Below are 27,041 nucleotides of genomic sequence, written 5' to 3' on the forward strand. Positions count from 1 at the left end.
GGTCTGATCATGTCACCCCCTCACTCAATGAATTCCATCGGTTCCCTGACTCCTTCGGAAGCAAACTTACAGCACTCCATTTGGCCCTCAAAAGCCCTTCCTAAGCTAGCCCCACCCCTACCTTTCCAATCCCCTTCTTACACATTCCCCCCACATTCTCAGAGCAGTGACTGCCTTCTTGCCCATGAGACACTGCAGGCGCCCAATAGGACTGCAAACCTCGGGCCTTTGCTCTAGCTGTCCCCTGTGCTTCCCCAGCTGTGGCTGCCCAACTTCAACGTGGCCGTTCTCCATCCCCTTTCATGCTGGTGCCTTCCAATTCACCCCATGGGCAGCTGCTCCACATTGCCATGTTTACATATCGTCTCCCCCATTAGCTCCCTGAGAGAACAGGGACTGTCTTGCCTTTCTCTGTATCCCCAGGGCTTAGCATAGTGCCTGGCACACAGCAGGCACTTAATAAATGCTTACTATTGGCCAAAATATTTACAGCAATTTCAGTCAAGCAAGAACCAGAAATAATGAGACGCCCATAAATTATGGCCCGGTTTACAAAATAAGCCGAGGTCCCTGAATGCAATGGCATCTCACGCACTGTAAGAAACGACAAACAATGCATACAGAGACGCTTGCAAGAAGTTATATGAAGCAAAGTGAGGTTGGCCGAGACAGAAAAACGAAGCTCTCCAGGATGAGGACAACAGGCAGAACAATAGGGAGGCTGCAGACAGAGGGCCTGCTGGGTCCTGCCGCTCTACGTGCCTCCAGGCCAAGGAGGGCTAAATCAAAGTCCTGCTGGAAACAGCCTGGGCTCCTCACCACTTCCAAAGCCCCTTCCCCAACTCTGTTCAACCCACCCAACCTTTACCCAACTTTAACAAACATGAAGAATATAGGAGAGGCGTGCCAACAGACCAAGCCCCCAAGCCAGGAGGAGACCAGAAAAGTCTGCAAGGAGCTCAAAGGAGGGTTTGAGGAGCAGAAAGAAAGGTGCCACCTCCTTGGGACCCAGCGGGCCAAGTTTCCCTTGACCCAACAGAGCTGGGAACACATGGGCCCTGGAGTCTGCTCGCTGTGAAAGGCCCCGGGCACAAGCCCAAGCCCGCTGCCAGCCCTTCTTAAAGCAGCACTCACCATCATCACTGCCACATTCTTGGGCTACAAGCGGGTGATGCCGGGGAAGCTTGCTCAGGGGCTGCCGACGGCCCTTGGACTTCTGACTCTCCTCCTCTCCGTCCTAGGCCAATGACAAGAGTGGTTAGTGCAGAGCTCCAGACAGAGCCAGTATGAGACAACCTGACGAGAAGCACCAGAAAGTCCCTTCCCTTCCTGGAGTTCTTCTGCCGGCTTTTCTACTGGGGTGCGGGTCTCGCTGGGCTGTTCATAACTTGGCATCAGCCAGCAAAGACCCAGCTTATTAAAGGCAAAGCTGAGCTGGAAAGATGCATTTGCAGCCCCCGTGTCCACACACAGAGCACATCACTCTTAAAACCCCCCAAAGCCATGGGCCTGCAGCAGCCCAAAGCCTTAAAAAGCAGGAGCCAGAGAAACCAACTGGAATCTCACCACCCCTAACCCCAGCAAGATGGATGCCCTTTTAGAGGAGGCCCCTCCCTCCTTGCCAAGGTAAACTTCACTTACACAAATGATCCTACCTCGTCCCCACTCCCACTTGTCCTCAGTCTCTTTATTGGCTGTTGTCTTCCCAGCTACAAACATGTCCACTTCTCCCTCATCCCTCAAACCGCCTCATTTAGTCCTCCCCTCCTCAGTGGCTCCTGTCCTGTAGCCCTCCTGCTCTGGGCCAAGCTCCTGGAGAAGGCCATTCTCATGGTGCTCACTCCCTTCTGAATTCTCTACGGTTCCGCTTCTGATCCATCAATCACCTCAGGTCCCCAAGGAGTTCTTCATTGGCAAACCTAATGGACCCTTCCTTGAGCCTCATCCTTCCCAATCTCCCTGATACCCTTTTCCCACCCTCTGCACTTTCTAGGCTTCTGTGCCTGTCCTAATTTTCCTGCCACCATTCTTGCCTCCTGTACCCGGACAAATTAGGGGCATGCCCCCAAGGCTTAGCCCTGGAGCCCCATCTCTTTCCCCACTATGACGCCATTATCGGCTCTGTGCTGACAATTCTTGGATCTATTTATTCAACCCTGACTTCTCCAGTTACACATCCTGGAACCTCCTTTCAGGCATCTCAAACTAATGTTTTATTTGACATCTTAAACTCACACATCCACAATGGACTTAGCATCTCTCCCCCAAAACCTCTCCCTCTTCCCAACTGCCCTGTTTCTGTGAGGCAAACCCTCCCCTGTAACCCAGGCTTAAAACCTAGACGTCATCCTCAACCCCTCCCCTTCTCATCCCCACAGCCAAATTCAGCTTCAGAGCATCTCTCTAACACTGATGCTCTTCGGTTCAGACTCGCCTTACACTGGAACTGGTGCCATCGCAGGCTGGCTGGCCTCTCTCCGAGCCTCCTTTGGTTCCCTCCTCCACTCAGCTGTCCAAAATCTTTCTAAAGCACCAGTTGGACCCTCTTAGCCCCTGACTCAAGTTCCAGTGGCTCCTCATCACTTCCAAGATCATAACATAAAATCCTCTGCTTAGCATCCAAAGCCTTCCATAATGTGGCCCTTCTCCTTATGCCTTCTTCCTCCACCCCTCCCTGTTCTCTAGGATCTAGAGCCTCTAGTCTCCTTCCTTCTCAAACAAGACCTGCCATCGAGAGTGCTGGCATGTCACTGGCTGTACCCCCCACCCAAGATACCCTTCTTCATCTCCACCTTCCAGTTTCAAGTCCCCATTAAAATTCCACCTTCTCCAGGAAGCCTTTCCCACTCCCCCTGAATGGCAGTGCCTTCTCCTTGAAGATTATTCCTAATTTATCCCCTAGTGCCCCCCCAAGATTCCATTCCTTTAGGAAACCTTTATTGTCTTATGCCTCCCACCCCATAAACTGAAAGGGACGGTCTCCCTCGTGTATCAAAATGCCCAGAATTCACAAGGCACATAAGAGCTTAGCCAATGCTCGCTGACTGTCCCATTAGCTTCTGAGCATTTTAGGGGTGGCCAATTTTTCTGTCATCATCCCGTTTGTCACCTCACGCTTGGGCTGAGTAATCTCTAAGTACTGAGAGAAAGTCTGCCCATGCCTGGGAGCACTTTGGAAGACAAGGGACTGCCGCCAGCCCAAGCCTGTAGCTCAGCACCAAGATCGGTCAACATGAGTCCCCCTAGGTTGCCTTGGAAAGGAAGACCTTGAGCTGGCCCAGACCTCAGGCTAGCACCAAAGAGAGCGCCACCCAGGGGTGGGCAATGGCCAGGCCTTGGTGCCCAAGCTACAGCCTTTTCCTAGCACCTAGCGATGTCTTCAAGGCTTAATCTTAATGTCAGTGAGCTTAAAAAATCTCCTTGGTTTAGCAAAAGGACTGGTGTAGACAGTGCCTCAAAAATGGAGTTATTTTAACATGATCTATCCAGATCTACTGGACAGGATCATGGCAGGGAGAAAGAGAGGAAGGATTTATTAAGGGCCTACTATTGCCAGGCACTGTGCTAAGCACTTTACCAATGTTCCATCTGACCTCATAATAACCCTGTGAGGTAGGAGCCCATTTTATAGTGGACACATTCCGGGCAGAATGGCACACCTGGAAGCATCTGAAGCAGGACTAGAACTCCAGGCTCAGCGCCCTCTTCACTGTGCCACTGGACCAAGGACCAAAGGTTTCTGCCTCAGAGCTAGCCCTCCCAAGGCCCCTGCACCTGAGGCAGCCACCTGTACCCAGGCCTGGCCCTGCCCTGCCCCGATGCCACGGTCAGCACCTCGGAGAGTTCTTGCTCTGAATCCTCTTCCTGGGCACAGTTGTGGGCAGCCAGGGCTCGGCGCGCTCGATGAGACCGGCTCTCAGAAGCGCGAGCTCGGCTCTTTTTGGAGGCCTGATGTGTGGTTCTGGACAGAGAGAGGTCCAAGACTGCGGCTTCTTCCTCTTCCTCTTCCAATTTGACGTTCTTAAGTTCTTCAAATTTGACTTCAGCAGAGTCTGGGTAATCTGAAAGGAAGAGCTCAATGAGATCCCATGGACAATTAGGGCCAGTCCAACACTTGGTGAGGCTGGGGACGGGGGTCATCAGGCGGACATCTGCAGCAGGGCCCTGCCCAGTCACAGGGCCCAGTTGCTCACCTGAGCCCTTTCTGGGCCCTCCTCCCTGTCATGAGCCTCACCTACACCCCAATCTGAAGCTGACTCTGTGTCCCTCTCCTGCCCATCAGAGAGCAGTGGCCCTGCTCTGTCTGGTTCCAAGGGAGTCCAAGGCTGCCTAAGCTTGTGGGGTTGAAGAGACTAACCTGGCAAGAGGAGGGTGCCGTTCTCAGTTCGCAGTGGTGACAGCAAGTCTGGGCCAGACTTCCCAGGAGCAACAGCTGCCTGCTCCCCATCCATCTCATAGGGTTCTCTCTGGCCAAAAGCCTCGCTCTCACTCACCTCCTGAGGCACCTCAAGACACACCCGGTGCCTCTTGGCTCCAATCCGATGCTTGGTGGGGCTGTTAGGGAAACACACACCTGCTTAGGGGAGCCCTGCCTCTCAACAAGCACTGGGCAAGGGCACGGCAGAGGCAGACACATTCCCTGCCCTCAGGAAGTACTTGGTAATGCAATGGCACCGTGGAAGAGCCACTCCCAATCTTGGCTTTCCTCAGGCAAATTATCACCTTTCTGTGCCACAAAAATGGGGTCCTTCCAGCTCTAAAATCTCCCCTGGCACCCCCCCACCCCAATCTGCTTCATGTTCAGCTGCCACCTCCAGCATTCTCAGTCCTCCTCAAGCCACCTGTTCCCTCCCAAACCCCTCCCAAAGCCCCCCAGAGTGGGAAGCACTTAAGAGCCCAGCCATGAGAGGCCATGTTGGTTCAAGGAGCCAGAGGCCTTCCAGGGCCCTAAAGGACCAGGAGTCTTGTCATGAGAACGACCATAAGGAAGAGGACACCCAACGCAGCTGGTGAGCCTTGGTTACCTTCTCCTGGCATCCTCATTAACTGGGTCCCCAATGCCGTCTAGGGCTTCCTCCAGACAGTCCTGCTGCTCCCCCTTGTGGAACTCAGCGGCCTCAGGGGTGGGCAGAGTGTGATCAATGACAGGGGCATCTTTGCCCGCTTTCCACAGCTTGTACCGCTCTGGCTGGAACTTCCGCACAAATACATCCATAGATATCTTCACCATATCCTTCCGGCAAGAGCACTGTACCACAGAGGAAAAAGGATGCTGGCTCTCCTCCTGCTACTGCCCACAGTGCTCACTAAATTCTGGAGGGTCATCCTGACTCTCCCTCACTGAGAGCAAACCTGCCCATGTCTCCCCTGGGTGCAAGGGGACATTTTTCTAATGTGATAAGCTCAAAGATCCAACACAAATTACCAAATACAATTAGCAATCTCCCTTATATCAACACTATCTTCCAATAACTTAGAACAGGCTCTTGACCGAGAAGACACAGCAAGAACTGGTGTCCCAATGGGGGCCACACGCTCCTTTCTCCAAGGACTCAGGGGCCCGAGTACCCCAAGGCCAAGGATGGGCCACCAGGAAGGAAAGCCGAGCATAGTTCTAGCTGAGATATTCTTCCCACAGACACAAATGAGAATTAAGTGGGACTCTCAGGCAGCCAGGAAGAAGATGAAGCCAAAGGCACCTCTTACGCCTTAAAGGTGAAAGCTCAGACACCTCTGGGTTTGAGTCGGTCTGCTCAGCAAAGAAAACATCAGGAACAGTTTGTCTTGGGCCCACTGTAGCGTGGGAAAATGGCAAGAGATGCGGGGCTTCCCCCAGCCCAAAAACCCTGACTCAGAGCTCAGATACGTGGCTTCTACATCTCTGGGTGCTGCTTCTTTTGAAGCCCCAATGACTGCTGAAAAGAGGTGGGGCTCCTGCCCGATGCATCCTTCTTCCAGGTCAGTGCTGCTGGGCTGGGGCTCTCCAATGGGGTCTGCCACCAGAATTCCTGAAAAACTGTGCTCCAGAGGACTGGGGAAAGGCAGGGCCTCCTACCTAAGTCAGGTACGCTTGTGCCGGGAGAAAGGCCAAGGCTGCAGAAGAGCCAGTCAACCTACTCTGGGCTGCCCCTTTCCCACTCTACCTTAGCATCAGGGCAGTCTTGAAGGCAGGAATTTTACCTTCACCTTCTTCGGGCGTCACAGAGATGGGCCAAGAAGCCTTACACCTATAAAAGGTTCCCCTCTCCAACCTCTTAAGTTTCATTACCACCCAGGACATTCCCTGAGTCTTCCTTCACCATTTCTTCCCGGACCTGAACTCTATCCTTCCAGAGCCATGTCAGACACCCAGACCTGGCCCAAGCCCTACAGGTTTGCAGTGTGGAAGACCCTCCCCGCCCCACCTCACTCCTCCCGACCAGCAGACAGACTGCTCCAGGACGCTCAGGCCCTGCCCTTACCAGGACAGATTGTTTGCCATACTCGATCCAACGAAGGGTGGCAAAGTTGGTAGACTCAGCACAATTGAATCCATGGTTGAAGCCGGCATGGTAGCCGTAAGGAAAGGTGATCATAAATTCTCCAGCCTCCTGGGTCACCTGAAACCAGGAGGGAGAGGCCCAGTTGGAGAAGTGGAGCCCAGAGTGGGGAGACCTGCTGGCTGGATAGCCCCGGCCCATCATTTGCACAGCTTGGGGATGCCATGAGCCAAAGGCCCCTTCCCAGGCTTCCCAGTCTACCTCAGGACTTGCCAAGTTAACTCCTCTCCACCCCCCACCCCCTTCTGACTTCCAGGTAAGGGTGAGAAATGCTTACTCCACCACTACAGCCTTGTCAGAACTCCCTGACACTGGCCATTCACCCTCTGTCCCATGGATATCCCAAGCCCAAGGATCCCAGAGTTTATAAGGGGAAAGCCGATGGCAGCTGGAGCAACAACAGCTATACTCCTAAGAATCGGAAATTGAAGGGCTGCCCCCTAACTGGGGAACACATGAACAAGTTGTGGTTATGTGACCATGATGGAATACTGATGCGCTCAGGAAAACCTGGCAAGATTTATATGAACTGATGCAAAGTGAAGTGAGCAGAATCAGGAGAAGGATGTATACAATAATAGCAATATTGTGCAATGATAAACTGTGAATGACCTAGCTACTCTGATGAAGACAATGACCCAAGACAATTCAAAGGACCTTTGATGAAAAAGGCTATCCCTAGAGAGATCTGATGAACTGAGTTGTGTTATTTTGTGTTTTCTTTTGTAACATGGCTACCAAGGAAATGTTTTGCTTGATTTCTCAAGTATAACTGGTATCAAATTGTTTACCTTCTCAAGGAGGGGGAAAGAATTTGGGGCCCAAATCTTTTTACATGTGACTGAGAAATATTTAATAAAATAAATAGAATTGGGGCGGCTAGGTGGCGCAGTGGATAGAGCACCAGCCTTGAAGTCAGGAGGACCTGAGTTCAAATCTGGCCTCAGACACTTAAGACGTCCTAGCTGTGTGATCCTGGGCAAGTCACTTAACCCCAACTGCCTCAGCAAAAAATAAATAAATAAATAGAATTTAAAAAAAAAAAAAAAAATCCAGCCACATTCTGATCAAATGCACCATGTGCTGGAGAGCAATTTGGAACTATGTCCAAAGGGCTATAAAACTCTGCATACCCTTCAATCCAGCAAGAACACTACTAAATCTATATCTCAAAGAGGGAAAAGGACTCACAATGTGCAAAAAATGTTTGGAGCAGCCTTTTTGTAGTGACAAGTGGAAATGGAGTGGATGCCCATCAGTTGGGGAATGGCTGAATAGATTATGGTATGTGAATATAGGGAATGTTTTATAAGAAATGAGCAGGCCAATTTCAGAAAAACCTGAAAAGACCTACATGAACTGGTGCTGAGTGAAGTGAGCAGAATCAAGAGAACATCGTATACGTGATGATCAAACGTGATGGACTTGGTGCTTCTCAATAATACAGTAATTCAAGGCAATTCCAATAGACTTAGATGGAAAACACCATCTGCATCCACACAGAGAAGTATGGAGACTGAATGTGGATTGAAGCCTAGAATATTCACTTTGTTTGCTTTTTCTTTCTTCAATTTTTCCCTCTGGGTCTGATTTTTCTTTCACGTGACTAATATAAAAAATGTTAAAAATGACTTTATCTTTATATTTGGATCCGATTTTTCTTTTACAACATGACTAATATGGAAATATATTAAAAATGACTCAGATTACCTGCTGTCTTGTAGAGGGGAAAGATAAGGGGAAAAAAAATTGAAATCAGAATCTTTAGAAAAGTAAATGTTGAAAACTATATGTAATTAGAAAAATAATACATTATTAAATTTTTTTTTAAATAATTAAAAACCCAAACAGATGCACAAAGTTCAACTGGCAACCTGCTAGGACCACAAACTCAAAAAGCCCCAAGAAGAGACCGACCATCACCTGCTCCTTCCTCCATGTGCCCAAGCACAGGAAGCTTCCAGCCAGACCTCAGTCAGCAAACGGGGAACTCACCTTATCAAAGGGGATGCCATATTTCTTCAGGATTGAAGGGGAAATCAAGGTCATTTTATGGCGGAGAAAAGCCTCACAACTTTGGGCACTTCCTGGGAAGAAACCTGTATAAGAGAGGAAGAGAGGTTATACTTAGCCAGCCACCCTAAAGCTCCCAGGAGGAGCAGGAGGGGACCCTTGCAGGGGGTAGCCCAGCCCCTACTGTCAGTGAACTCTCCCAAGCCTGTTTCCAGCCTCAGCTTATATATTCCTACAATGAGAAGGAAAGCATTAGCCACACCTCTTTCTGTGGGCTCCAGCCTAAATAAGCCACTGACCCTCCAGTCCCCCATTCACCCACCCCAATAAGCAATAGGAACACACGTGAATGTCCCCATCTATGAAAGCAAAGCAAACCAAGAATCAAAAGGCCAAAGGAAAAAGGCCTCAGGGCTCCCCCTGAAGGGGAGAGGCTGGGGATCCAGGAAGTCCAGGCAGAGAAACATTACCTTTGGCCAGACGCTCCAAACGTTTGCCATGCTCTGGGGGAATGGAGTACCTGCAAGCACAAGAGAGAATCACATGGACCTGTATAAGTCTTTTGTTCTGTCTCCTCACCCCCACGGACCTCACTGCTTCCTGCAACTCCACAGTCCAGGATAGACGCAAAAAGGTGAGAAGGTCCCAGGGATGGGGAGTAAAGAGCACACCCAGGGGATTTCACTGGAAGTCAAAGCCACAATCCTGGCCGCCTTCAGCAGCCCTGAGCCCATGGCCAAAGAGGAACCAGGAGAGACTCGGTCTTTTTTCTCTTGACAAAAGCTGCTTGTCGTGGACTAGACAGGCTTCAATCACAAAGACATCAAGTGGCCTGACCCCCACTATCTCATCTGATCCTCGAGGAGAAGCAATGGCGTCCCCCTTCCCCTCACATGGCTGCCTCCCCAAGTATCTGGCCCTCTCCCGATCTTGGCTTACCAGCTGATTCACTGCCTTCTCCTGCCCCCAAGGCTCTTGGGAACCATTAGTTGGGACTTCAGCTCTCCCTCACACACACCATGCTCAAGTATTTCTTAGCCCCAACCTTTGTTTGCACTCCATGTTCAACAGCTTTACCCTGGCCTTTCCCCAAAACCTGCCCCTCCTCTGTCCAGCTGCCCATTACTGTGGATAAACCCCTGCCCACATGGCCCCTGTCCTGACAGTGCCCAGGCACACGTGGAAAATCCTGCAGAAATGCTCAGACACCTTCCCATCTCCCCCATACACCCCCCTCCATGCTACTCATGCCATCCTGCAGATCTTACCTGTATTCTCTCCAGTCTCACACCCTTGCCAGTCCGCCCTCTAAGCAGTTGCCAAAACCATTTTATTCATGTCTAAGTCCAACTACATCAACCGAATAATCCAGAACCTTGCTCCCCTTGGCCCAGAGTCTCGCCAGTGAGCACTGAATGGCAGCCTTTCTTCCCATGCCCAGCCCTAAGTGCCAGGGAAACAGACCCTCCCTGGCCCAAAGGAGATTCACATCACGCTCCCTCTCCTGGTTTCCCTGGGCCCCGGGGTCCTGCCATTAGGCAGAGGGGCAGCCTGACTCACCAGGACTTGGGCTCCCCAAAATGCAGGTAGTTGATGCTGTACAGATCCATGTCCTCCGTGTGCCAGGCGAAGGAGGTCTTCCACATGCCGAAGTAGAGGTAGGGAGTGTTGACACCCTCGATGGTGATACCGCTCTCGTTCTCCACCACGTCCAGAATGGTGTTCAAGCGGCCGATGTTCCACTCGTCTACATGCTGTGGGCCACAAGCCACATCAGGGACCCTCTGAGGCAGGAGAGGGGCCCACAGACAAACTACCAGGCCCGGGTCAGGCTGAACGAAGCGGGGAAGCTAGGCCTCGGAGCTTGCCTACCCACTCAGGTGGAGGAGGGGAGAGGGCACCTTCCTGCCTGGGACCCATCCAGGAAAGCGAAGCCCCGCCCAACAGTCAACCACCAAGTACCCACCAGCCCTGGAGCACTGTGCCCAGGGAGACCTGGAGGCTTGGGTCAAACAAGCTGACAGCTTAATGGGGGCTTGGAAAGGACACTGATTAACAAGATGTGGGGGGACTGAAAGGAGCTAATACCGAGGGGAGTCAGCCTAGGGCACATCTGGAGTTGGATCTCAGGAGAGGTTCAGGCTACGTTATACAAGAGATCTGGGAATCAGCTTATGGAAATGCTCATTAGCCCCCTCCCCCAGCACAAGTGGTTGAGATCACCAAGGACAAAGGGCAGAGATAAGGGTCCAGGAAACAATGCTGGGCATAAAAAGGACACCAAAGAGGTTGGGGTGCCAAGAACACTGTAACCCCCAAAAGAGATAATATTCACCCCCCTCAAAATGCATAAAATGTTCACTGCGTGCAGAAGCTCCAGGTGGTCAAGTGTCAAAGGGCACAAGAATGAGGTCATCAGACTTGGCAACTAGAGACTGTGAGAACTTTAGGAAGCCAAATCTTGCGTATAAATGGCTTTTTCAAGGAATACGAGAAGGGGAGGAGAGAAGAGCAGCTCTCAGGAAAGGTTGGATCAAGCAAAGACTCTGAAAAGACGAGGAACACGGGAGCTTTTACTGGCAGCAGAGAAGCCAGAAATGAGAAAGGGGGGATACTCTGCTGGAAAAGACTGCATGGGGCCTTGGGAGCAGGAGGCTTCGGGCCAAAGGTGGGCATCAGGGGAGACCTCCTTTAAACAGCCCTGGAGGACCAGGTACTGACACTACACCAAATCAGGAGCGGCAGAAGTGCTAGAGCCTTCTAGCAGGGAGCTGCCAATCGCCAAGTGGTCACTGCAGCGCACAGGTCTTGAGCTGAGGGGCCTTGCACACCCAAAGGAGGGAGACCAGCCCCAGCCACTCCAGGTTTCCACTAGGAGAGACTGAGAAGTTATCGTCTAAAGTGCGAGGGACTTCCCACAGAGGGGGATGGAGTCTCTAGGAAGTCTAAGGGTTTTCCCCTTGCTAGCAGGCCTCCAAACAGGAGTCTAAAAGGTTGGAGGACCATCTCCACTTTGACAGGCTGCAGCCTACTAGAAAGGGAAGGACTGTATTTTAGAGCACAGGTTTGGGGGCCTGGAGAAAAAGCTGAAATCCAATGGTATCTTAAGGGAAGGGAAGATATATTTATATGCAGCTATGAGTCAGAAACTGTGCTAATTAAGCACATGACAAATATTACTGCATATTCTACTAGCTAGGGGCTATCAATATTATCCCCATTTTGCAGATGAGGAAACCAAGGCACAAGGTTACTCAGCTAGCACATGGTCAAGCTGCAGTTCTTTATACAGATGCCAAGGGCCCTTTCCTTTTTTTGACTCTGCCTTAGCAACGGAGTCACTGATCTGAGAAGGTCTGACGTGTGGCCTGGCCCCGGGAGTGAGCTCAGAACTCTGGCACCAGCCAGAGTCACCCGGGAGCTGACAAACGCCCTTCCCATTCCTCTGCGCTCCTGACCTCTCGGTTCTCCCTGGTCTCTGCTGCTGCACCAGCGCTGCCCGTGCTGACCGGGCCCTAACGCCACGTAGGTCACACAACACTGACTGGGCCCCCACTGCTGCCAGGCGATCCTCCATCAGGACATCCAGCCTCCTGGCTGTCCCTGTCTCAGATGCTGCTTCTCCTCAGACTCCCCATTTCCCAGGCTACCATCAAGTCTGACTGAACAGGGAATCTTTCCCAACTCCTAATTCTAGCGTCATCCCCCTATTTATGCAATACTGGCATGGTGCCTCTTGCAGGCTGAGCTCCATGAGGGCAGAGTCTGCCTCTATCGTGTACCCTCACCAAAGCCCCCACCTGGGGCACAGAACCGGTGCCTAATAAATGTTCACTGACTTTCCCTTTGCTGAGGGGACTTCAGTCACACTGTCTCTGGCCAAGTCTACCCTGACATAATCCAACTTTCAACCTCATGTATAAGTCTTAGAGAACAGAGTAAGAAACAGCCCAGGACCCTGGATTAAGTCCAAGTCACTTAATGGAGACCTGGGGAATGGCCCCAAAACACTAAAAGGACCAACAAATCTAATCAGGGATGAAAGCACTGCTAGGAGGCCTTGAAAAAACTGGGGGACGGGTATCAGGAAGAGGATAGAGGCATCGGGAAAGGGTCACTAGATCAATTTTCAAAAGTGGGGCAAAAGTAGAGTCTGCCAGCAGCAAGCTGTAAGAATGGCTTTAGTTTCTGGCAAAATCTAGGAATATTTTATTAAAAGGATGGTCCATGAGCATCCACAAAAGGAAGCAGAAATCCCATTCTGGTCCCCGGCCTTGCCAGGCTCTCCTCACCACCTGCCAGAGCTGTGCTGGGTCAGGGCTCCTGAGCGCCACTGCGAGACAAGGAGGCACCAGGAAGCACCCAGGAGCCATTCTGCCCAAAGAGGGCAATGAAACCTGACTGAGCCCCACGCAGATGTGACAGAAAAGAGATTCACATGCCCGGGGAAAAGGCGACCATCCTGGCAGCCGGGTTCCCTGCCAACACACGGGATACAGTGGAAGACAAAGACCGTCTCATTCAGGGCAAGAACCCCATCCCCAAGACAGGAAGAGCCTGGCCAGAGCCTGGGCACACCACAGGGAGCCTTGCAGGGTTCGCCAAGAGCCACCATGCACTGGCAGCCACTTACAAAAGGAGAGTCTTCAAGTTACGTCTGGGCCAGGATTTGAAACCAGGTCTCATCCCCTCCAAAGCGACTCCTCTGCCCACTAGGTTTCTCCGCCTGCCTGGTGCCCCTCCTTACCTTTTCATACAGTGTCCCATTCACATCAGCACCATAGATGGGGGGATTAAACGTTAGATTTTTCCAGTATTTTCGCTCAAGCTCTTCAAATTCATTGTAGCGCGGGGTACAGTACCTAGGAAAGAACAAAGGACACAAACTGCTCAATCACTTCCCACCAAGAAGAAAACACGGCATCTGCAGCCTCCCGCACCGGGAGCTCCCTGCCCTCAGCTCTGCCGCTGGTTGCTGCCCTTGTCCCTGCAGGACTCGGGAGGAGGCTGTGGCCCGGGTGCCACATCTGGGCTTGCAGAAGGCCCCGGGGCACACACCTGGAGCTTTTCTGTCAGTCCCAAAGAGGGTCTTCAAAGGGGCTGCCCTGAAAAGCCTACTTCCTTCTGAAAGGAATGGGCCTGCTCCTCGGACACTTAGCCCACTCAGCATCTGAGCACATATGAGAGCGATGGTCAATGAGCAACCAGGGGAGGCAGCGGGCCGAGCAAGGACGAGTGTAAACAAGAAAGGATGTGCAGCCTTGACCTAGGCAACGGCAGGAGAGCTGTGGGAGACACCGCAGGACAAACCTCCGCATGGCTGGGCTGTCGACCCATTATCTGAGGAGGTAAAGGGGGAAGGGAGAGGAGGAAGAGGCAGGTGATGGTAGATGAGGGGAGGGGAGGTCCCAAAGCACAATGGCCGAGCTGTCCGGTAGGAAAGCGGAGAAGGCTCATCGCTGAAGACACAAGAAACAAGAAGCTCAGAGGAAAGGGAAGGCCCAAGGCTGGACCTTGGAGGACCATGCAGGCAAGCCGTTCTGAAGGAGCCTCTGCTCTAAGGACAAGCAGCAGCAACAGGACAGAGGCCGGCAGGAGGGCGAGAAGCCACAAGAGGCTGCCTTAGAGGACCTGACCAGAGTAGGCGGGCAGCGTGGCACCGAGGGGAGGCCACGGGCAGGAGGCCCCGGCAGCCAAACACAGCCCTGGCTCCTGAGCAGCTAAGCTCGGAGGAGCCCAGCCCCTGCAGCTACAGTAAACCTTTACAAGCACGTGGAGGCTGGCCTGGAGGGGTGGCGATGGCGGCTGCATCGGTGGCAGCTGGTCCCGGAGACGCGGAATGGGAAGACCGATGGGAAAGGACAAAGGCAAGGGGAACCAGAGGACGGCAACCCGGGCCAGCTAAGATGTCTCACGGCATGAAGGAGCCCCTCCGTGGAAGCAGAGATCCAGGACTCGGGAATAAGGCAGATGACCTGGAACTTTAAAGCCTCCGCGCCAAAGCCCAGACAACAAGGGCGGGGACACGGGGGGAAAGGGGCTGGTGGTGGAGACGTCCATTTGAATGGCAGCCCCAGCTTCGGCAGAACGATGAGAAAAGTCAGGACGCGGGCGAGGGAGAGAGCCTCGAGTCCCTCTCGGGAGGCTCCGGAGGAGAATCACAAAGGAAGAAAACGGGCACAGGAATGACGAGAGCGGGTGAGCGGGAGGTGGAGACGGTGCGGACGTGAGAAAAAGGCTGTGCGGAGGCTTGAGAGTCAGAGACGGCTCCGACACCCAAAGCAATGGCACCTTCTGCGAGGAGACGCATGAGGCAAAACCATTGGGAACTGAGGGCTTTGGGTTCAAAGTCAGCCGACCTCTCTGGACCTCACAAAGGTAAAGAGGCTGGACTGGAGAGGCTCCCTGACCTGGACACCCCCCCGAGGGCGTGAGCCTCAGTCCTGGTACTCTACTGGCCCTCAAGCAAGGAAAGGAGGAGGAGAAAAGCTCAGGTGCCAAGGCCTGCGGAAGGGAGGGCAGGGAAGAGGCGGGCTGAGCCAGGCGGCCGGCGCGGGAGCACGGACGCCTCAGGGCTCCGCTGGGCCACGCTCGGGCACACCCGCTCCGAGCCCGGCTGCGGCCCCCGGGACGCGGGCTCCTCACTCACTTGTCACTGTTGGCTATCCTGCGGAACTCCCGCACGGTCATGGCTTTCTTCTGGATGTTGTACTGGGTGAAGAGGCCGGACTGCCCGGTCACCACCTGCTGGATGGGGGCCGGGATGACCAAGTCATCGATGTCGTCATAGGTCGAGCGCGGCTTCCACTCCTTAGGAGGAACCACCTGGAGGACACAGTGGGGCCTGCTCACTCCGCCCCCGCCCCCACCCAAGGAGCCGGCAGAGGGGACACATCTGTGATGGGGGGGGGGGGGGGGCGCAGTGTCACCTGCCTAATGTTCAACCCAGATTCTTCCTCAGTGAAATGAGGAATCACAGCAGGTCCCCAGCCCTCCCAGCCCAGCACACAGAGCCCGGCACACGGAGCCCAACACACGGAGCCCAACACGCAGAGCCCGGCACACAGCGCCCAACACACGGAGCCCAACACACGGAGCCCAACACACAGAGCCCGGCACACGGAGCCCAACACACAGCGCCCAACACGCAGAGCCCGGCACACAGCGCCCAACACACAGAGCCCAACACACAGAGCCCAACACACGGAGCCCAACACACGGAGCCCAACACACGGAGCCCGGCACACGGAGCCCAACACACAGAGCCCGGCACACGGAGCCCAACACACGGAGCCCAACACACGGAGCCCAACACACGGAGCCCAACACACGGAGCCCAACACACAGAGCCCGGCACACGGAGCCCAACACACGGAGCCCGGCACACGGAGCCCGGCACACGGAGCCCAACACACGGAGCCCAACACACGGAGCCCAACACACAGCGCCCAACACACAGAGCCCAACACACGGAGCCCAACACACGGAGCCCAACACACAGCGCCCAACACACGGAGCCCAACACACAGCGCCCAACACACAGCGCCCAACACACGGAGCCCAACACACAGCGCCCAACACGCAGAGCCCGGCACACGGAGCCCAACACACGGAGCCCAACACACAGCGCCCAACACACGGAGCCCAACACACAGCGCCCAACACACAGCGCCCAACACACGGAGCCCAACACGCAGAGCCCGGCACACGGAGCCCAACACACGGAGCCCAACACACAGCGCCCAACACACGGAGCCCAACACACAGCGCCCAACACACAGCGCCCAACACACAGCGCCCAACACACGGAGCCCAACACACAGCGCCCAACACACGGAGCCCAACACACAGAGCCCAACACACAGCGCCCAACACGCAGAGCCCGGCACACAGCGCCCAACACACAGAGCCCAACACACAGCGCCCAACACACGGAGCCCAACACACAGAGCCCAACACACGGAGCCCAACACACGGAGCCCAACACACGGAGCCCAACACACAGAGCCCAACACACAGCGCCCAACACACAGAGCCCGGCACGCAGAGCCCGGCACGCAGAGCCCGGCACGCAGAGCCCGGCACGCGGAGCCCGGCACGCAGAGCCCAACACACGGAGCCCAACACGCAGAGCCCGGCACGCAGAGCCCAACACACAGCGCCCAACACACAGAGCCCGGCACGCAGAGCCCGGCACACAGAGCCCGGCACGCAGCGCCCAACACGCAGAGCCCAACACACGGAGCCCGGCACACAGAGCCCAACACACGGAGCCCAACACACAGCGCCCGGCACACAGAGCCCGGCACACAGAGCCCGGCACACAGAGCCCAACACACAGAGCCCAACACACGGAGCCCGGCACACGGAGCCCAACACACGGAGCCCAACACACAGCGCCCAACACACAGAGCCCAACACGCGGAGCCCAACACGCAGAGCCCAACACACAGAGCCCAACACAGAGAGCCCAACACACAGAGCCCAACACACGGAGCCCGGCACACGGAGCCCAACACACAGAGCCCAACACACAGAGCCCGGCACGCAGAGCCCGGCACACAGAGCCCAACACACAGAGCCCGGCACGCAGAGCCCGGCACACAGAGCCCAACACACGGAGCCCAACACACGGAGCCCGGCACACGGAGCCCGGCACACGGAGCCCGGCACACAGAGCCCGGCACACAGAGCCCGGCACGCAGAGCCCGGCACACAGAGCCCAACACACGGAGCCCGGAACACGGAGCCCAACACACGGAGCCCAACACACGGAGCCCAACACACGGAGCCCAACACGCAGAGCCCAACACGCAGAGCCCGGCACACAGCGCCCAACACGCAGAGCCCGGCACACAGAGCCCAACACACGGAGCCCGGAACACGGAGCCCAACACACGGAGCCCAACACACGGAGCCCAACACACGGAGCCCAACACACGGAGCCCAACACACAGCGCCCAACACACAGAGCCCGGCACACGGAGCCCAACACACGGAGCCCAACACACGGAGCCCAACACACGGAGCCCAACACAGAGAGCCCAACACACAGAGCCCAACACACGGAGCCCGGCACACGGAGCCCAACACACAGAGCCCAACACACAGAGCCCGGCACGCAGAGCCCGGCACACAGAGCCCAACACACAGAGCCCGGCACGCAGAGCCCGGCACACAGAGCCCAACACACGGAGCCCAACACACGGAGCCCGGCACACGGAGCCCGGCACACGGAGCCCGGCACACAGAGCCCAACACACGGAGCCCAACACACGGAGCCCGGCACACGGAGCCCGGCACACGGAGCCCGGCACACGGAGCCCAACACACAGAGCCCAACACACAGAGCCCGGCACGCAGAGCCCGGCACACAGAGCCCAACACACAGAGCCCGGCACGCAGAGCCCGGCACACAGAGCCCAACACACGGAGCCCAACACACGGAGCCCGGCACGCAGAGCCCGGCACACGGAGCCCAACACACAGAGCCCAACACACAGAGCCCGGCACGCAGAGCCCGGCACACAGAGCCCAACACACAGAGCCCGGCACGCAGAGCCCAACACACAGCGCCCAACACGCAGAGCCCGGCACACAGCGCCCAACACACAGAGCCCAACACACAGCGCCCAACACACGGAGCCCAACACACAGAGCCCAACACACGGAGCCCAACACACGGAGCCCAACACACGGAGCCCAACACACAGAGCCCAACACACAGCGCCCAACACACAGAGCCCGGCACGCAGAGCCCGGCACGCAGAGCCCGGCACGCAGAGCCCGGCACGCGGAGCCCGGCACGCAGAGCCCAACACACGGAGCCCAACACGCAGAGCCCGGCACGCAGAGCCCAACACACAGCGCCCAACACGCAGAGCCCGGCACACAGCGCCCAACACACAGAGCCCAACACACAGCGCCCAACACACGGAGCCCAACACACAGAGCCCAACACACGGAGCCCAACACACGGAGCCCAACACACGGAGCCCAACACACAGAGCCCAACACACAGCGCCCAACACACAGAGCCCGGCACGCAGAGCCCGGCACGCAGAGCCCGGCACGCAGAGCCCGGCACGCGGAGCCCGGCACGCAGAGCCCAACACACGGAGCCCAACACGCAGAGCCCGGCACGCAGAGCCCAACACACAGCGCCCAACACACAGAGCCCGGCACGCAGAGCCCGGCACACAGAGCCCGGCACGCAGCGCCCAACACGCAGAGCCCAACACACGGAGCCCGGCACACAGAGCCCAACACACGGAGCCCAACACACAGCGCCCGGCACACAGAGCCCGGCACACAGAGCCCGGCACACAGAGCCCAACACACAGAGCCCAACACACGGAGCCCGGCACACGGAGCCCAACACACGGAGCCCAACACACAGCGCCCAACACACAGAGCCCAACACGCGGAGCCCAACACGCAGAGCCCAACACACAGAGCCCAACACAGAGAGCCCAACACACAGAGCCCAACACACGGAGCCCGGCACACGGAGCCCAACACACAGAGCCCAACACACAGAGCCCGGCACGCAGAGCCCGGCACACAGAGCCCAACACACAGAGCCCGGCACGCAGAGCCCGGCACACAGAGCCCAACACACGGAGCCCAACACACGGAGCCCGGCACACGGAGCCCGGCACACGGAGCCCGGCACACAGAGCCCGGCACACAGAGCCCGGCACGCAGAGCCCGGCACACAGAGCCCAACACACGGAGCCCGGAACACGGAGCCCAACACACGGAGCCCAACACACGGAGCCCAACACACGGAGCCCAACACGCAGAGCCCAACACGCAGAGCCCGGCACACAGCGCCCAACACGCAGAGCCCGGCACACAGAGCCCAACACACGGAGCCCGGAACACGGAGCCCAACACACGGAGCCCAACACACGGAGCCCAACACACGGAGCCCAACACACGGAGCCCAACACACAGCGCCCAACACACAGAGCCCGGCACACGGAGCCCAACACACGGAGCCCAACACACGGAGCCCAACACACGGAGCCCAACACAGAGAGCCCAACACACAGAGCCCAACACACGGAGCCCGGCACACGGAGCCCAACACACAGAGCCCAACACACAGAGCCCGGCACGCAGAGCCCGGCACACAGAGCCCAACACACAGAGCCCGGCACGCAGAGCCCGGCACACAGAGCCCAACACACGGAGCCCAACACACGGAGCCCGGCACACGGAGCCCGGCACACGGAGCCCGGCACACAGAGCCCAACACACGGAGCCCAACACACGGAGCCCGGCACACGGAGCCCGGCACACGGAGCCCGGCACACGGAGCCCAACACACAGAGCCCAACACACAGAGCCCGGCACGCAGAGCCCGGCACACAGAGCCCAACACACAGAGCCCGGCACGCAGAGCCCGGCACACAGAGCCCAACACACGGAGCCCAACACACGGAGCCCGGCACGCAGAGCCCGGCACACGGAGCCCAACACACAGAGCCCAACACACAGAGCCCGGCACGCAGAGCCCGGCACACAGAGCCCAACACACAGAGCCCGGCACGCAGAGCCCGGCACACAGAGCCCAACACACGGAGCCCAACACACGGAGCCCGGCACACGGAGCCCGGCACACGGAGCCCGGCACACAGAGCCCGGCACACAGAGCCCGGCACGCAGAGCCCGGCACGCAGAGCCCAACACACGGAGCCCGGAACACGGAGCCCAACACACGGAGCCCAACACACGGAGCCCAACACACGGAGCCCAACACGCGGAGCCCAACACGCAGAGCCCGGCACACAGCGCCCAACACGCAGAGCCCGGCACACAGAGCCCAACACACGGAGCCCGGAACACGGAGCCCAACACACGGAGCCCAACACACAGAGCCCAACACACGGAGCCCAACACACGGAGCCCAACACACGGAGCCCAACACACAGCGCCCAACACACAGAGCCCGGCACACGGAGCCCAACACACGGAGCCCAACACACGGAGCCCAACACACGGAGCCCAACACACGGAGCCCGGAACACGGAGCCCGGAACACGGAGCCCGGAACACGGAGCCCGGAACACGGAGCCCGGAACACGGAGCCCGGAACACGGAGCCCAACACACGGAGCCCAACACACGGAGCCCAACACACGGAGCCCAACACGCAGAGCCCAACACGCAGAGCCCGGCACACAGCGCCCAACACGCAGAGCCCGGCACACAGAGCCCAACACACGGAGCCCGGAACACGGAGCCCAACACACGGAGCCCAACACACAGAGCCCAACACACGGAGCCCAACACACGGAGCCCAACACACGGAGCCCAACACACAGCGCCCAACACACAGAGCCCAACACACAGAGCCCGGCACACGGAGCCCAACACACGGAGCCCAACACACGGAGCCCAACACACAGCGCCCAACACACGGAGCCCAACACACGGAGCCCAACACACGGAGCCCAACACACGGAGCCCAACACACGGAGCCCAACACACAGCGCCCAACACGCAGAGCCCAACACACAGAGCCCAACACACGGAGCCCAACACACAGTGCCCAACACGCAGAGCCCAACACACAGAGCCCGGCACACAGAGCCCAACACACGGAGCCCAACACACGGAGCCCAACACACGGAGCCCAACACACAGCGCCCAACACGCAGAGCCCGGCACACAGCGCCCAACACACGGAGCCCAACACACGGAGCCCAACACACAGCGCCCAACACGCAGAGCCCGGCACACAGCGCCCAACACACGGAGCCCAACACACAGAGCCCAACACACAGCGCCCAACACACGGAGCCCAACACACGGAGCCCAACACACAGCGCCCAACACACGGAGCCCAACACACAGAGCCCAACACACAGCGCCCAACACGCAGAGCCCGGCACACAGCGCCCAACACACAGAGCCCAACACACGGAGCCCAACACACGGAGCCCAACACACAGCGCCCAACACACGGAGCCCAACACACGGAGCCCAACACACAGCGCCCAACACACGGAGCCCAACACACGGAGCCCAACACACAGAGCCCAACACACAGCGCCCAACACACGGAGCCCAACACACAGAGCCCAACACACAGCGCCCAACACGCAGAGCCCGGCACACGGAGCCCAACACACGGAGCCCAACACACAGCGCCCAACACACAGCGCCCAACACACGGAGCCCAACACACAGAGCCCAACACACAGCGTCCAACACGCAGAGCCCGGCACACAGCGCCCAACACACAGAGCCCAACACACGGAGCCCAACACACGGAGCCCGGCACACAGAGCCCGGCACGCAGAGCCCGGCACGCAGAGCCCGGCACACAGAGCCCAACACGCAGAGCCCAACACACGGAGCCCAACACACAGCGCCCGGCACACAGAGCCCGGCACACAGAGCCCGGCACACAGAGCCCAACACACGGAGCCCAACACACAGCGCCCGGCACACAGAGCCCGGCACACAGAGCCCAACACACAGAGCCCAACACACAGCGCCCAACACGCAGAGCCCAACACACGGAGCCCAACACACAGCGCCCAACACGCAGAGCCCAACACACGGAGCCCGGCACACAGAGCCCAACACACGGAGCCCAACACACAGCGCCCGGCACACAGAGCCCGGCACACAGAGCCCAACACACAGAGCCCAACACGCAGCGCCCAACACGCAGAGCCCAACACACGGAGCCCAACACACAGAGCCCAACACACGGAGCCCGGCACACGGAGCCCAACACACGGAGCCCGGCACACGGAGCCCAACACACAGAGCCCAACACACAGAGCCCAACACACAGAGCCCAACACACGGAGCCCGGCACACGGAGCCCAACACACGGAGCCCAACACACAGAGCCCGGCACACAGAGCCCAACACACAGAGCCCGGCACACGGAGCCCGGCACACGGAGCCCGGCACACGGAGCCCGGCACACGGAGCCCAACACACAGAGCCCAACACACAGAGCCCGGCACACAGAGCCCAACACACAGAGCCCGGCACACAGAGCCCGGCACACGGAGCCCGGCACACGGAGCCCAACACGCAGAGCCCGGCACACAGAGCCCAACACACAGAGCCCGGCACACAGAGCCCAACACACAGAGCCCAACACACAGCGCCCAACACACGGAGCCCAACACACAGAGCCCAACACACAGCGCCCAACACGCAGAGCCCGGCACACAGCGCCCAACACACAGAGCCCAACACACGGAGCCCAACACACGGAGCCCGGCACACAGAGCCCGGCACGCAGAGCCCGGCACGCAGAGCCCAACACACAGAGCCCAACACGCAGAGCCCAACACACGGAGCCCGGCACACAGAGCCCAACACACGGAGCCCAACACACAGCGCCCGGCACACAGAGCCCGGCACACAGAGCCCGGCACACAGAGCCCAACACACGGAGCCCAACACACAGCACCCGGCACACAGAGCCCGGCACACAGAGCCCGGCACACAGAGCCCAACACACAGAGCCCAACACACAGCGCCCAACACGCAGAGCCCAACACACGGAGCCCAACACACAGCGCCCAACACGCAGAGCCCAACACACGGAGCCCGGCACACAGAGCCCAACACACGGAGCCCAACACACAGCGCCCGGCACACAGAGCCCGGCACACAGAGCCCAACACACGGAGCCCAACACACGGAGCCCGGCACACAGAGCCCAACACACGGAGCCCAACACACAGCGCCCGGCACACAGAGCCCGGCACACAGAGCCCAACACACAGAGCCCAACACGCAGCGCCCAACACGCAGAGCCCAACACACGGAGCCCAACACACAGAGCCCAACACACGGAGCCCGGCACACGGAGCCCAACACACGGAGCCCGGCACACGGAGCCCAACACACAGAGCCCAACACACAGAGCCCAACACACAGAGCCCAACACACGGAGCCCGGCACACGGAGCCCAACACACAGAGCCCAACACACAGAGCCCGGCACACAGAGCCCAACACACAGAGCCCGGCACACAGAGCCCGGCACACGGAGCCCGGCACACGGAGCCCGGCACACGGAGCCCAACACACAGAGCCCAACACACAGAGCCCGGCACACAGAGCCCAACACACAGAGCCCGGCACACAGAGCCCGGCACACGGAGCCCGGCACACGGAGCCCAACACGCAGAGCCCGGCACACAGAGCCCGGCACACAGAGCCCAACACACAGAGCCCGGCACGCAGAGCCCGGCACACAGAGCCCAACACACAGAGCCCAACACACAGAGCCCAACACACGGAGCCCGGCACACGGAGCCCGGCACGCAGAGCCCGGCACGCAGAGCCCGGAACACAGCCAGGCTCCTTAATGCAGGGCTCAGGCCTCCAGCCCCGCAGCCTGACCTTGGCCAGCCCCGCCCGGTGCGCTCCTTGGGACTCGATGTAGGCGATGTAGCGGCTGAAGGTGCGGAACTCCTCCATGGTGGGGTAGAAGGTCATGATGCGGGCGCTGGGGTTCAAGCTCTCCGCCTCGGACGCCATGCTGCCTCCCCGTCCTGGGCCAGGCTCGGCCGAGGAACCTGGGGAAGGAAGGGGGAGCTGAGTGCTCGGGGCTGGGCTCCATGAGGCCTCTGCCCCCAGCTTCACACAGCAAGTGCTTAATGCATGCATGCCAGCGGAGGGCACCTGTCTGCATAAGGGCTCCACCTCTGGACCTTCTGCTCTCGGAACAGACCAGGGGCCCGGGGGCCGGGAAGATCTGCCTCCAACTCTGGCCTCAGTCACTTGGCAGCCGGGAGAGCCCGGGCCGGCCCCCTCTCTCCAGGTGCTTCAGTCTCTCCATCTGTCAGAGCTGGGGAAGGAAAGGGGAGGAGCCCTCAGAGTCTCTGCAGGAGGACGCCCCGCTGGAGGGGCCCCAGAGTCAGACTGAGCCTGGAAGCAAGTTCTCCCCAGAGAAAATCCCGAGCCCGCTTACTGCAGGTGCCCCATAAGTGCTTGCAGCCCGATCCGCTGAGGACCTGGCTTCCCTGGGGCAGGGCCGTGGGCCACTGAGGCAAACTAGTCCAGAGTCCAGCGCTCCGACAGCCAAGAAGCGCCTGCTGTACTTGTGGAGCCCCGTACTAAGAACGGACCAAAAACACAGGCCCCCAGGGACTGCAGCCCGGGAAAAGCTCCTTCCAATAGAGGAGACAAACCGCCCACAACTGTATGCAAACAAGCTACGGCTGGAGGAAGCCTTCAGCTGGGGGAGGGCCCAGCTGCCGGGCGGACTCCAGGTGCACCGTCCCCAGACCGAAAGGGCCAGGTTCGCAGGGGGCGGGGCCAGGGTCGCCCGCCCCCAGAGGGAGCCAGACTCGGTCCCCGGCACCCTCAGCCCCCGCAGGCCCGACCCAAGGCAGCAGTGGCAGCAGCAGGAAGAAGTCGTAGGTACGGCCCACCCGGCATTCATTGGCCAGAGCGCAGCGGGCACGGATCAACGAAAAGCTGTAGGGCCGCGGCGCCGCCTCCCATTGGTCAGGGGAGATGCCACTCTGTACGCGGGGGGCCCCGCCGCCCCTCCCCCACCCGGGAATAGCTAGCTCCAAGCGCAGGCCTCACATTCCAGCCCGAGCCCTCAGTCCCACGAATGCTCACCCACGCGTGGCCGCCTCTCCGGCGCGGATCTCGGGCCTGGCGCTGGCGCCGCCTCGGGCTCCGCGGAACGCGACCCACCGCCTTCACCGCGACCACCTCCGACCGGGGACTCGATCAGCTCCGCCTCCCGCCTTCTCGCGCAGCCGCACAACTCCCCGCCCCACAGCCAATCGGCTTCCAGCAATTTTCCTGGGCCCAACCAATAAGTCCCAGTCAGGACAGGGCTGGGGGCCGGGCGAGCCCCCGCTGGCCAATCTACGCCAGCTATGTCTGTTGCCAGGAGGAAACGCCAGCCCCGAAGGACCCGGAGCCACTGAATGACTCGGCCACCTCCGGAGATGACCAATCATCGGTGGAAATATTCCAGACGAGAGCCAATCAGCGCCAGAGATAGGCGGCGCCAGCCGAAATGGCAGACCAGCGAAAAGCTGAAGGAGGGGCCGGAAAGGGTTATTATGGGATGTTCCCCGAGGGAGGGGCCCGGGGATCTTGACAAAGGTGGGCGCGCACGTGGCGCCGCGGGAACGCGCTTGGGATGCTAGAGGAATATCCGAGATTGGACTTTTGTTGCAACCCAGGCCAGAGTCTGAGACGGATCTCCTGGGATTTTAGGTCTAGACTTGAATCAATCCTCAGTAAATGATTAAGCCTGTTACGTTGTTAAAGTCTGGGTACTAAAACATAAAAAGGCAGTCCCTGCCCTCAAAGGAGCTTACAGTCCAGCTAGGAAACCGCGCCAACAAATGTGTGCCAAGCGAGCCTCGCACGCCGGACAAACCATAACGGGAGGGGGGAGGGGGGGCGTGGAGCCGGAAAGGCAGCGTCCTGTCTGGGGAGCATTCAGGAGGCGAGTCCCCGGGCCGGCAGGGAGCTCTGTGCTGGACACTCTGCCTTTCAGACGTCTGCGGGGAGATGTGGACCGCCGCGCGAAGTGGGAGGGAGGGGAGGAGAGGACCCTGGACAGAGCCCCGGGGGCCTCTCGGGGTCAGACACTGCGATCTGGAGCAGGATCCAATAAAGGGGCTGGACAAGGAGGTAGAAGGAGGCCCGGGGCGAGGGGGCTGCTCTGCGAGGAAGACCCGGGAGGAGAGTGACCCACGGCGCCCGAAGCCGAGAGAAAAGGCATCTGGAGGCTGCAGAGGGTCTCCGTCAGTGATAAGATCAGAGCCGCGTTACGAGAGGTCCGAGGGGAGGGGGAGGAGGCGCCAGCTGTAGCCGCCTTTTTTGAGAAGTTTGGCCGTAAAAGGCCAAATAATCGTTAGCAGGGATGGAAGAACCCAGGGAGAGTGGGGGAGATATCCGTGTGCTTTGGGCCATAAGAAACGAGTCCGGGAGAGATTGAAAATAAATTTAAGCGGATTCGGGAACCCATCCCCCCTCAATTTTACAGATGGGGAAACTGAGGCTCGAGGCTCGGAGTAGCATCAAACTCAGCAGACCGAACTTGACCTGGCCGCCCCTTCTATTCCCGAGAATTGCCGGGGGCGGGACCGGCCTTTGTCTCTCCCAGTCGCAGACTCTGGTAAGAGTCCCGAACTCTAAGGACTTTCGCTTGTTATGCAAAACAGCTTCCAGTGAAACTGTCTGGCCCCGCCCACCTGCAGCCGATCCGACCCCCTGGCAGCCCGGCTTCCGCCCCCTCCCGGCGCCCCGGCCCTGACTCACTCGCCCAGAAGAAAAGCCTCAGTTTTGCTCTGAACTCCGGTTAACAGAAAACCGGAGTCTCAGGGTCTGAGGCAGGGGTTCATGGGAGAGAGAGAGGGAGGGCGGAGGGAAAGAAGGAAACGCTTATTAAGCATCTACGAAGTGCTCAGCACTGAGCTCAGCTCCGGGAGGCTGAGGGCCGTGGGAGGGGGCTGGGTCAGAGCTCC

General features: G+C 58.5%; 1 protein-coding gene across 4 annotated transcripts in view; it reads right to left on the bottom strand.

Annotated features, from left to right (window-relative positions):
* The window catches only part of KDM4A (lysine demethylase 4A), a 31,572-nt gene extending 6,247 nt beyond the window's left edge, over nucleotides 1-25,325 (bottom strand). For 2 of the 4 annotated variants that reach the window (XM_074266166.1, XM_074266164.1), the window contains exons 1-13: nucleotides 25,171-25,310; nucleotides 24,223-24,388; nucleotides 23,941-24,116; nucleotides 15,202-15,377; nucleotides 13,300-13,414; nucleotides 10,113-10,306; nucleotides 9,023-9,072; nucleotides 8,535-8,638; nucleotides 6,462-6,599; nucleotides 5,025-5,248; nucleotides 4,358-4,554; nucleotides 3,835-4,061; nucleotides 1,135-1,237 (exon numbers count right to left, since the gene is read on the bottom strand). In XM_074266166.1, coding sequence (XP_074122267.1) covers nucleotides 1,135-1,237; nucleotides 3,835-4,061; nucleotides 4,358-4,554; nucleotides 5,025-5,248; nucleotides 6,462-6,599; nucleotides 8,535-8,638; nucleotides 9,023-9,072; nucleotides 10,113-10,306; nucleotides 13,300-13,414; nucleotides 15,202-15,377; nucleotides 23,941-24,116; nucleotides 24,223-24,232 — 1,714 coding nt within the window. In that variant the 5' untranslated portion in view covers nucleotides 24,233-24,388; nucleotides 25,171-25,310. Of the gene's footprint in view, nucleotides 1-1,134; nucleotides 1,238-3,834; nucleotides 4,062-4,357; nucleotides 4,555-5,024; nucleotides 5,249-6,461; nucleotides 6,600-8,534; nucleotides 8,639-9,022; nucleotides 9,073-10,112; nucleotides 10,307-13,299; nucleotides 13,415-15,201; nucleotides 15,378-23,940; nucleotides 24,117-24,222; nucleotides 24,389-25,170 lie in introns of all 4 variants that reach the window. The other 2 variants (XM_074266168.1, XM_074266167.1) reach the window with 2 other exon arrangements.
* Nucleotides 25,326-27,041: the final 1,716 nt, after the last annotated feature.

The sequence above is a fragment of the Sminthopsis crassicaudata genome, chromosome 4, assembly GCF_048593235.1.
Source record: "Sminthopsis crassicaudata isolate SCR6 chromosome 4, ASM4859323v1, whole genome shotgun sequence".
NCBI classification, from domain to species: Eukaryota; Metazoa; Chordata; class Mammalia; order Dasyuromorphia; family Dasyuridae; genus Sminthopsis; species Sminthopsis crassicaudata.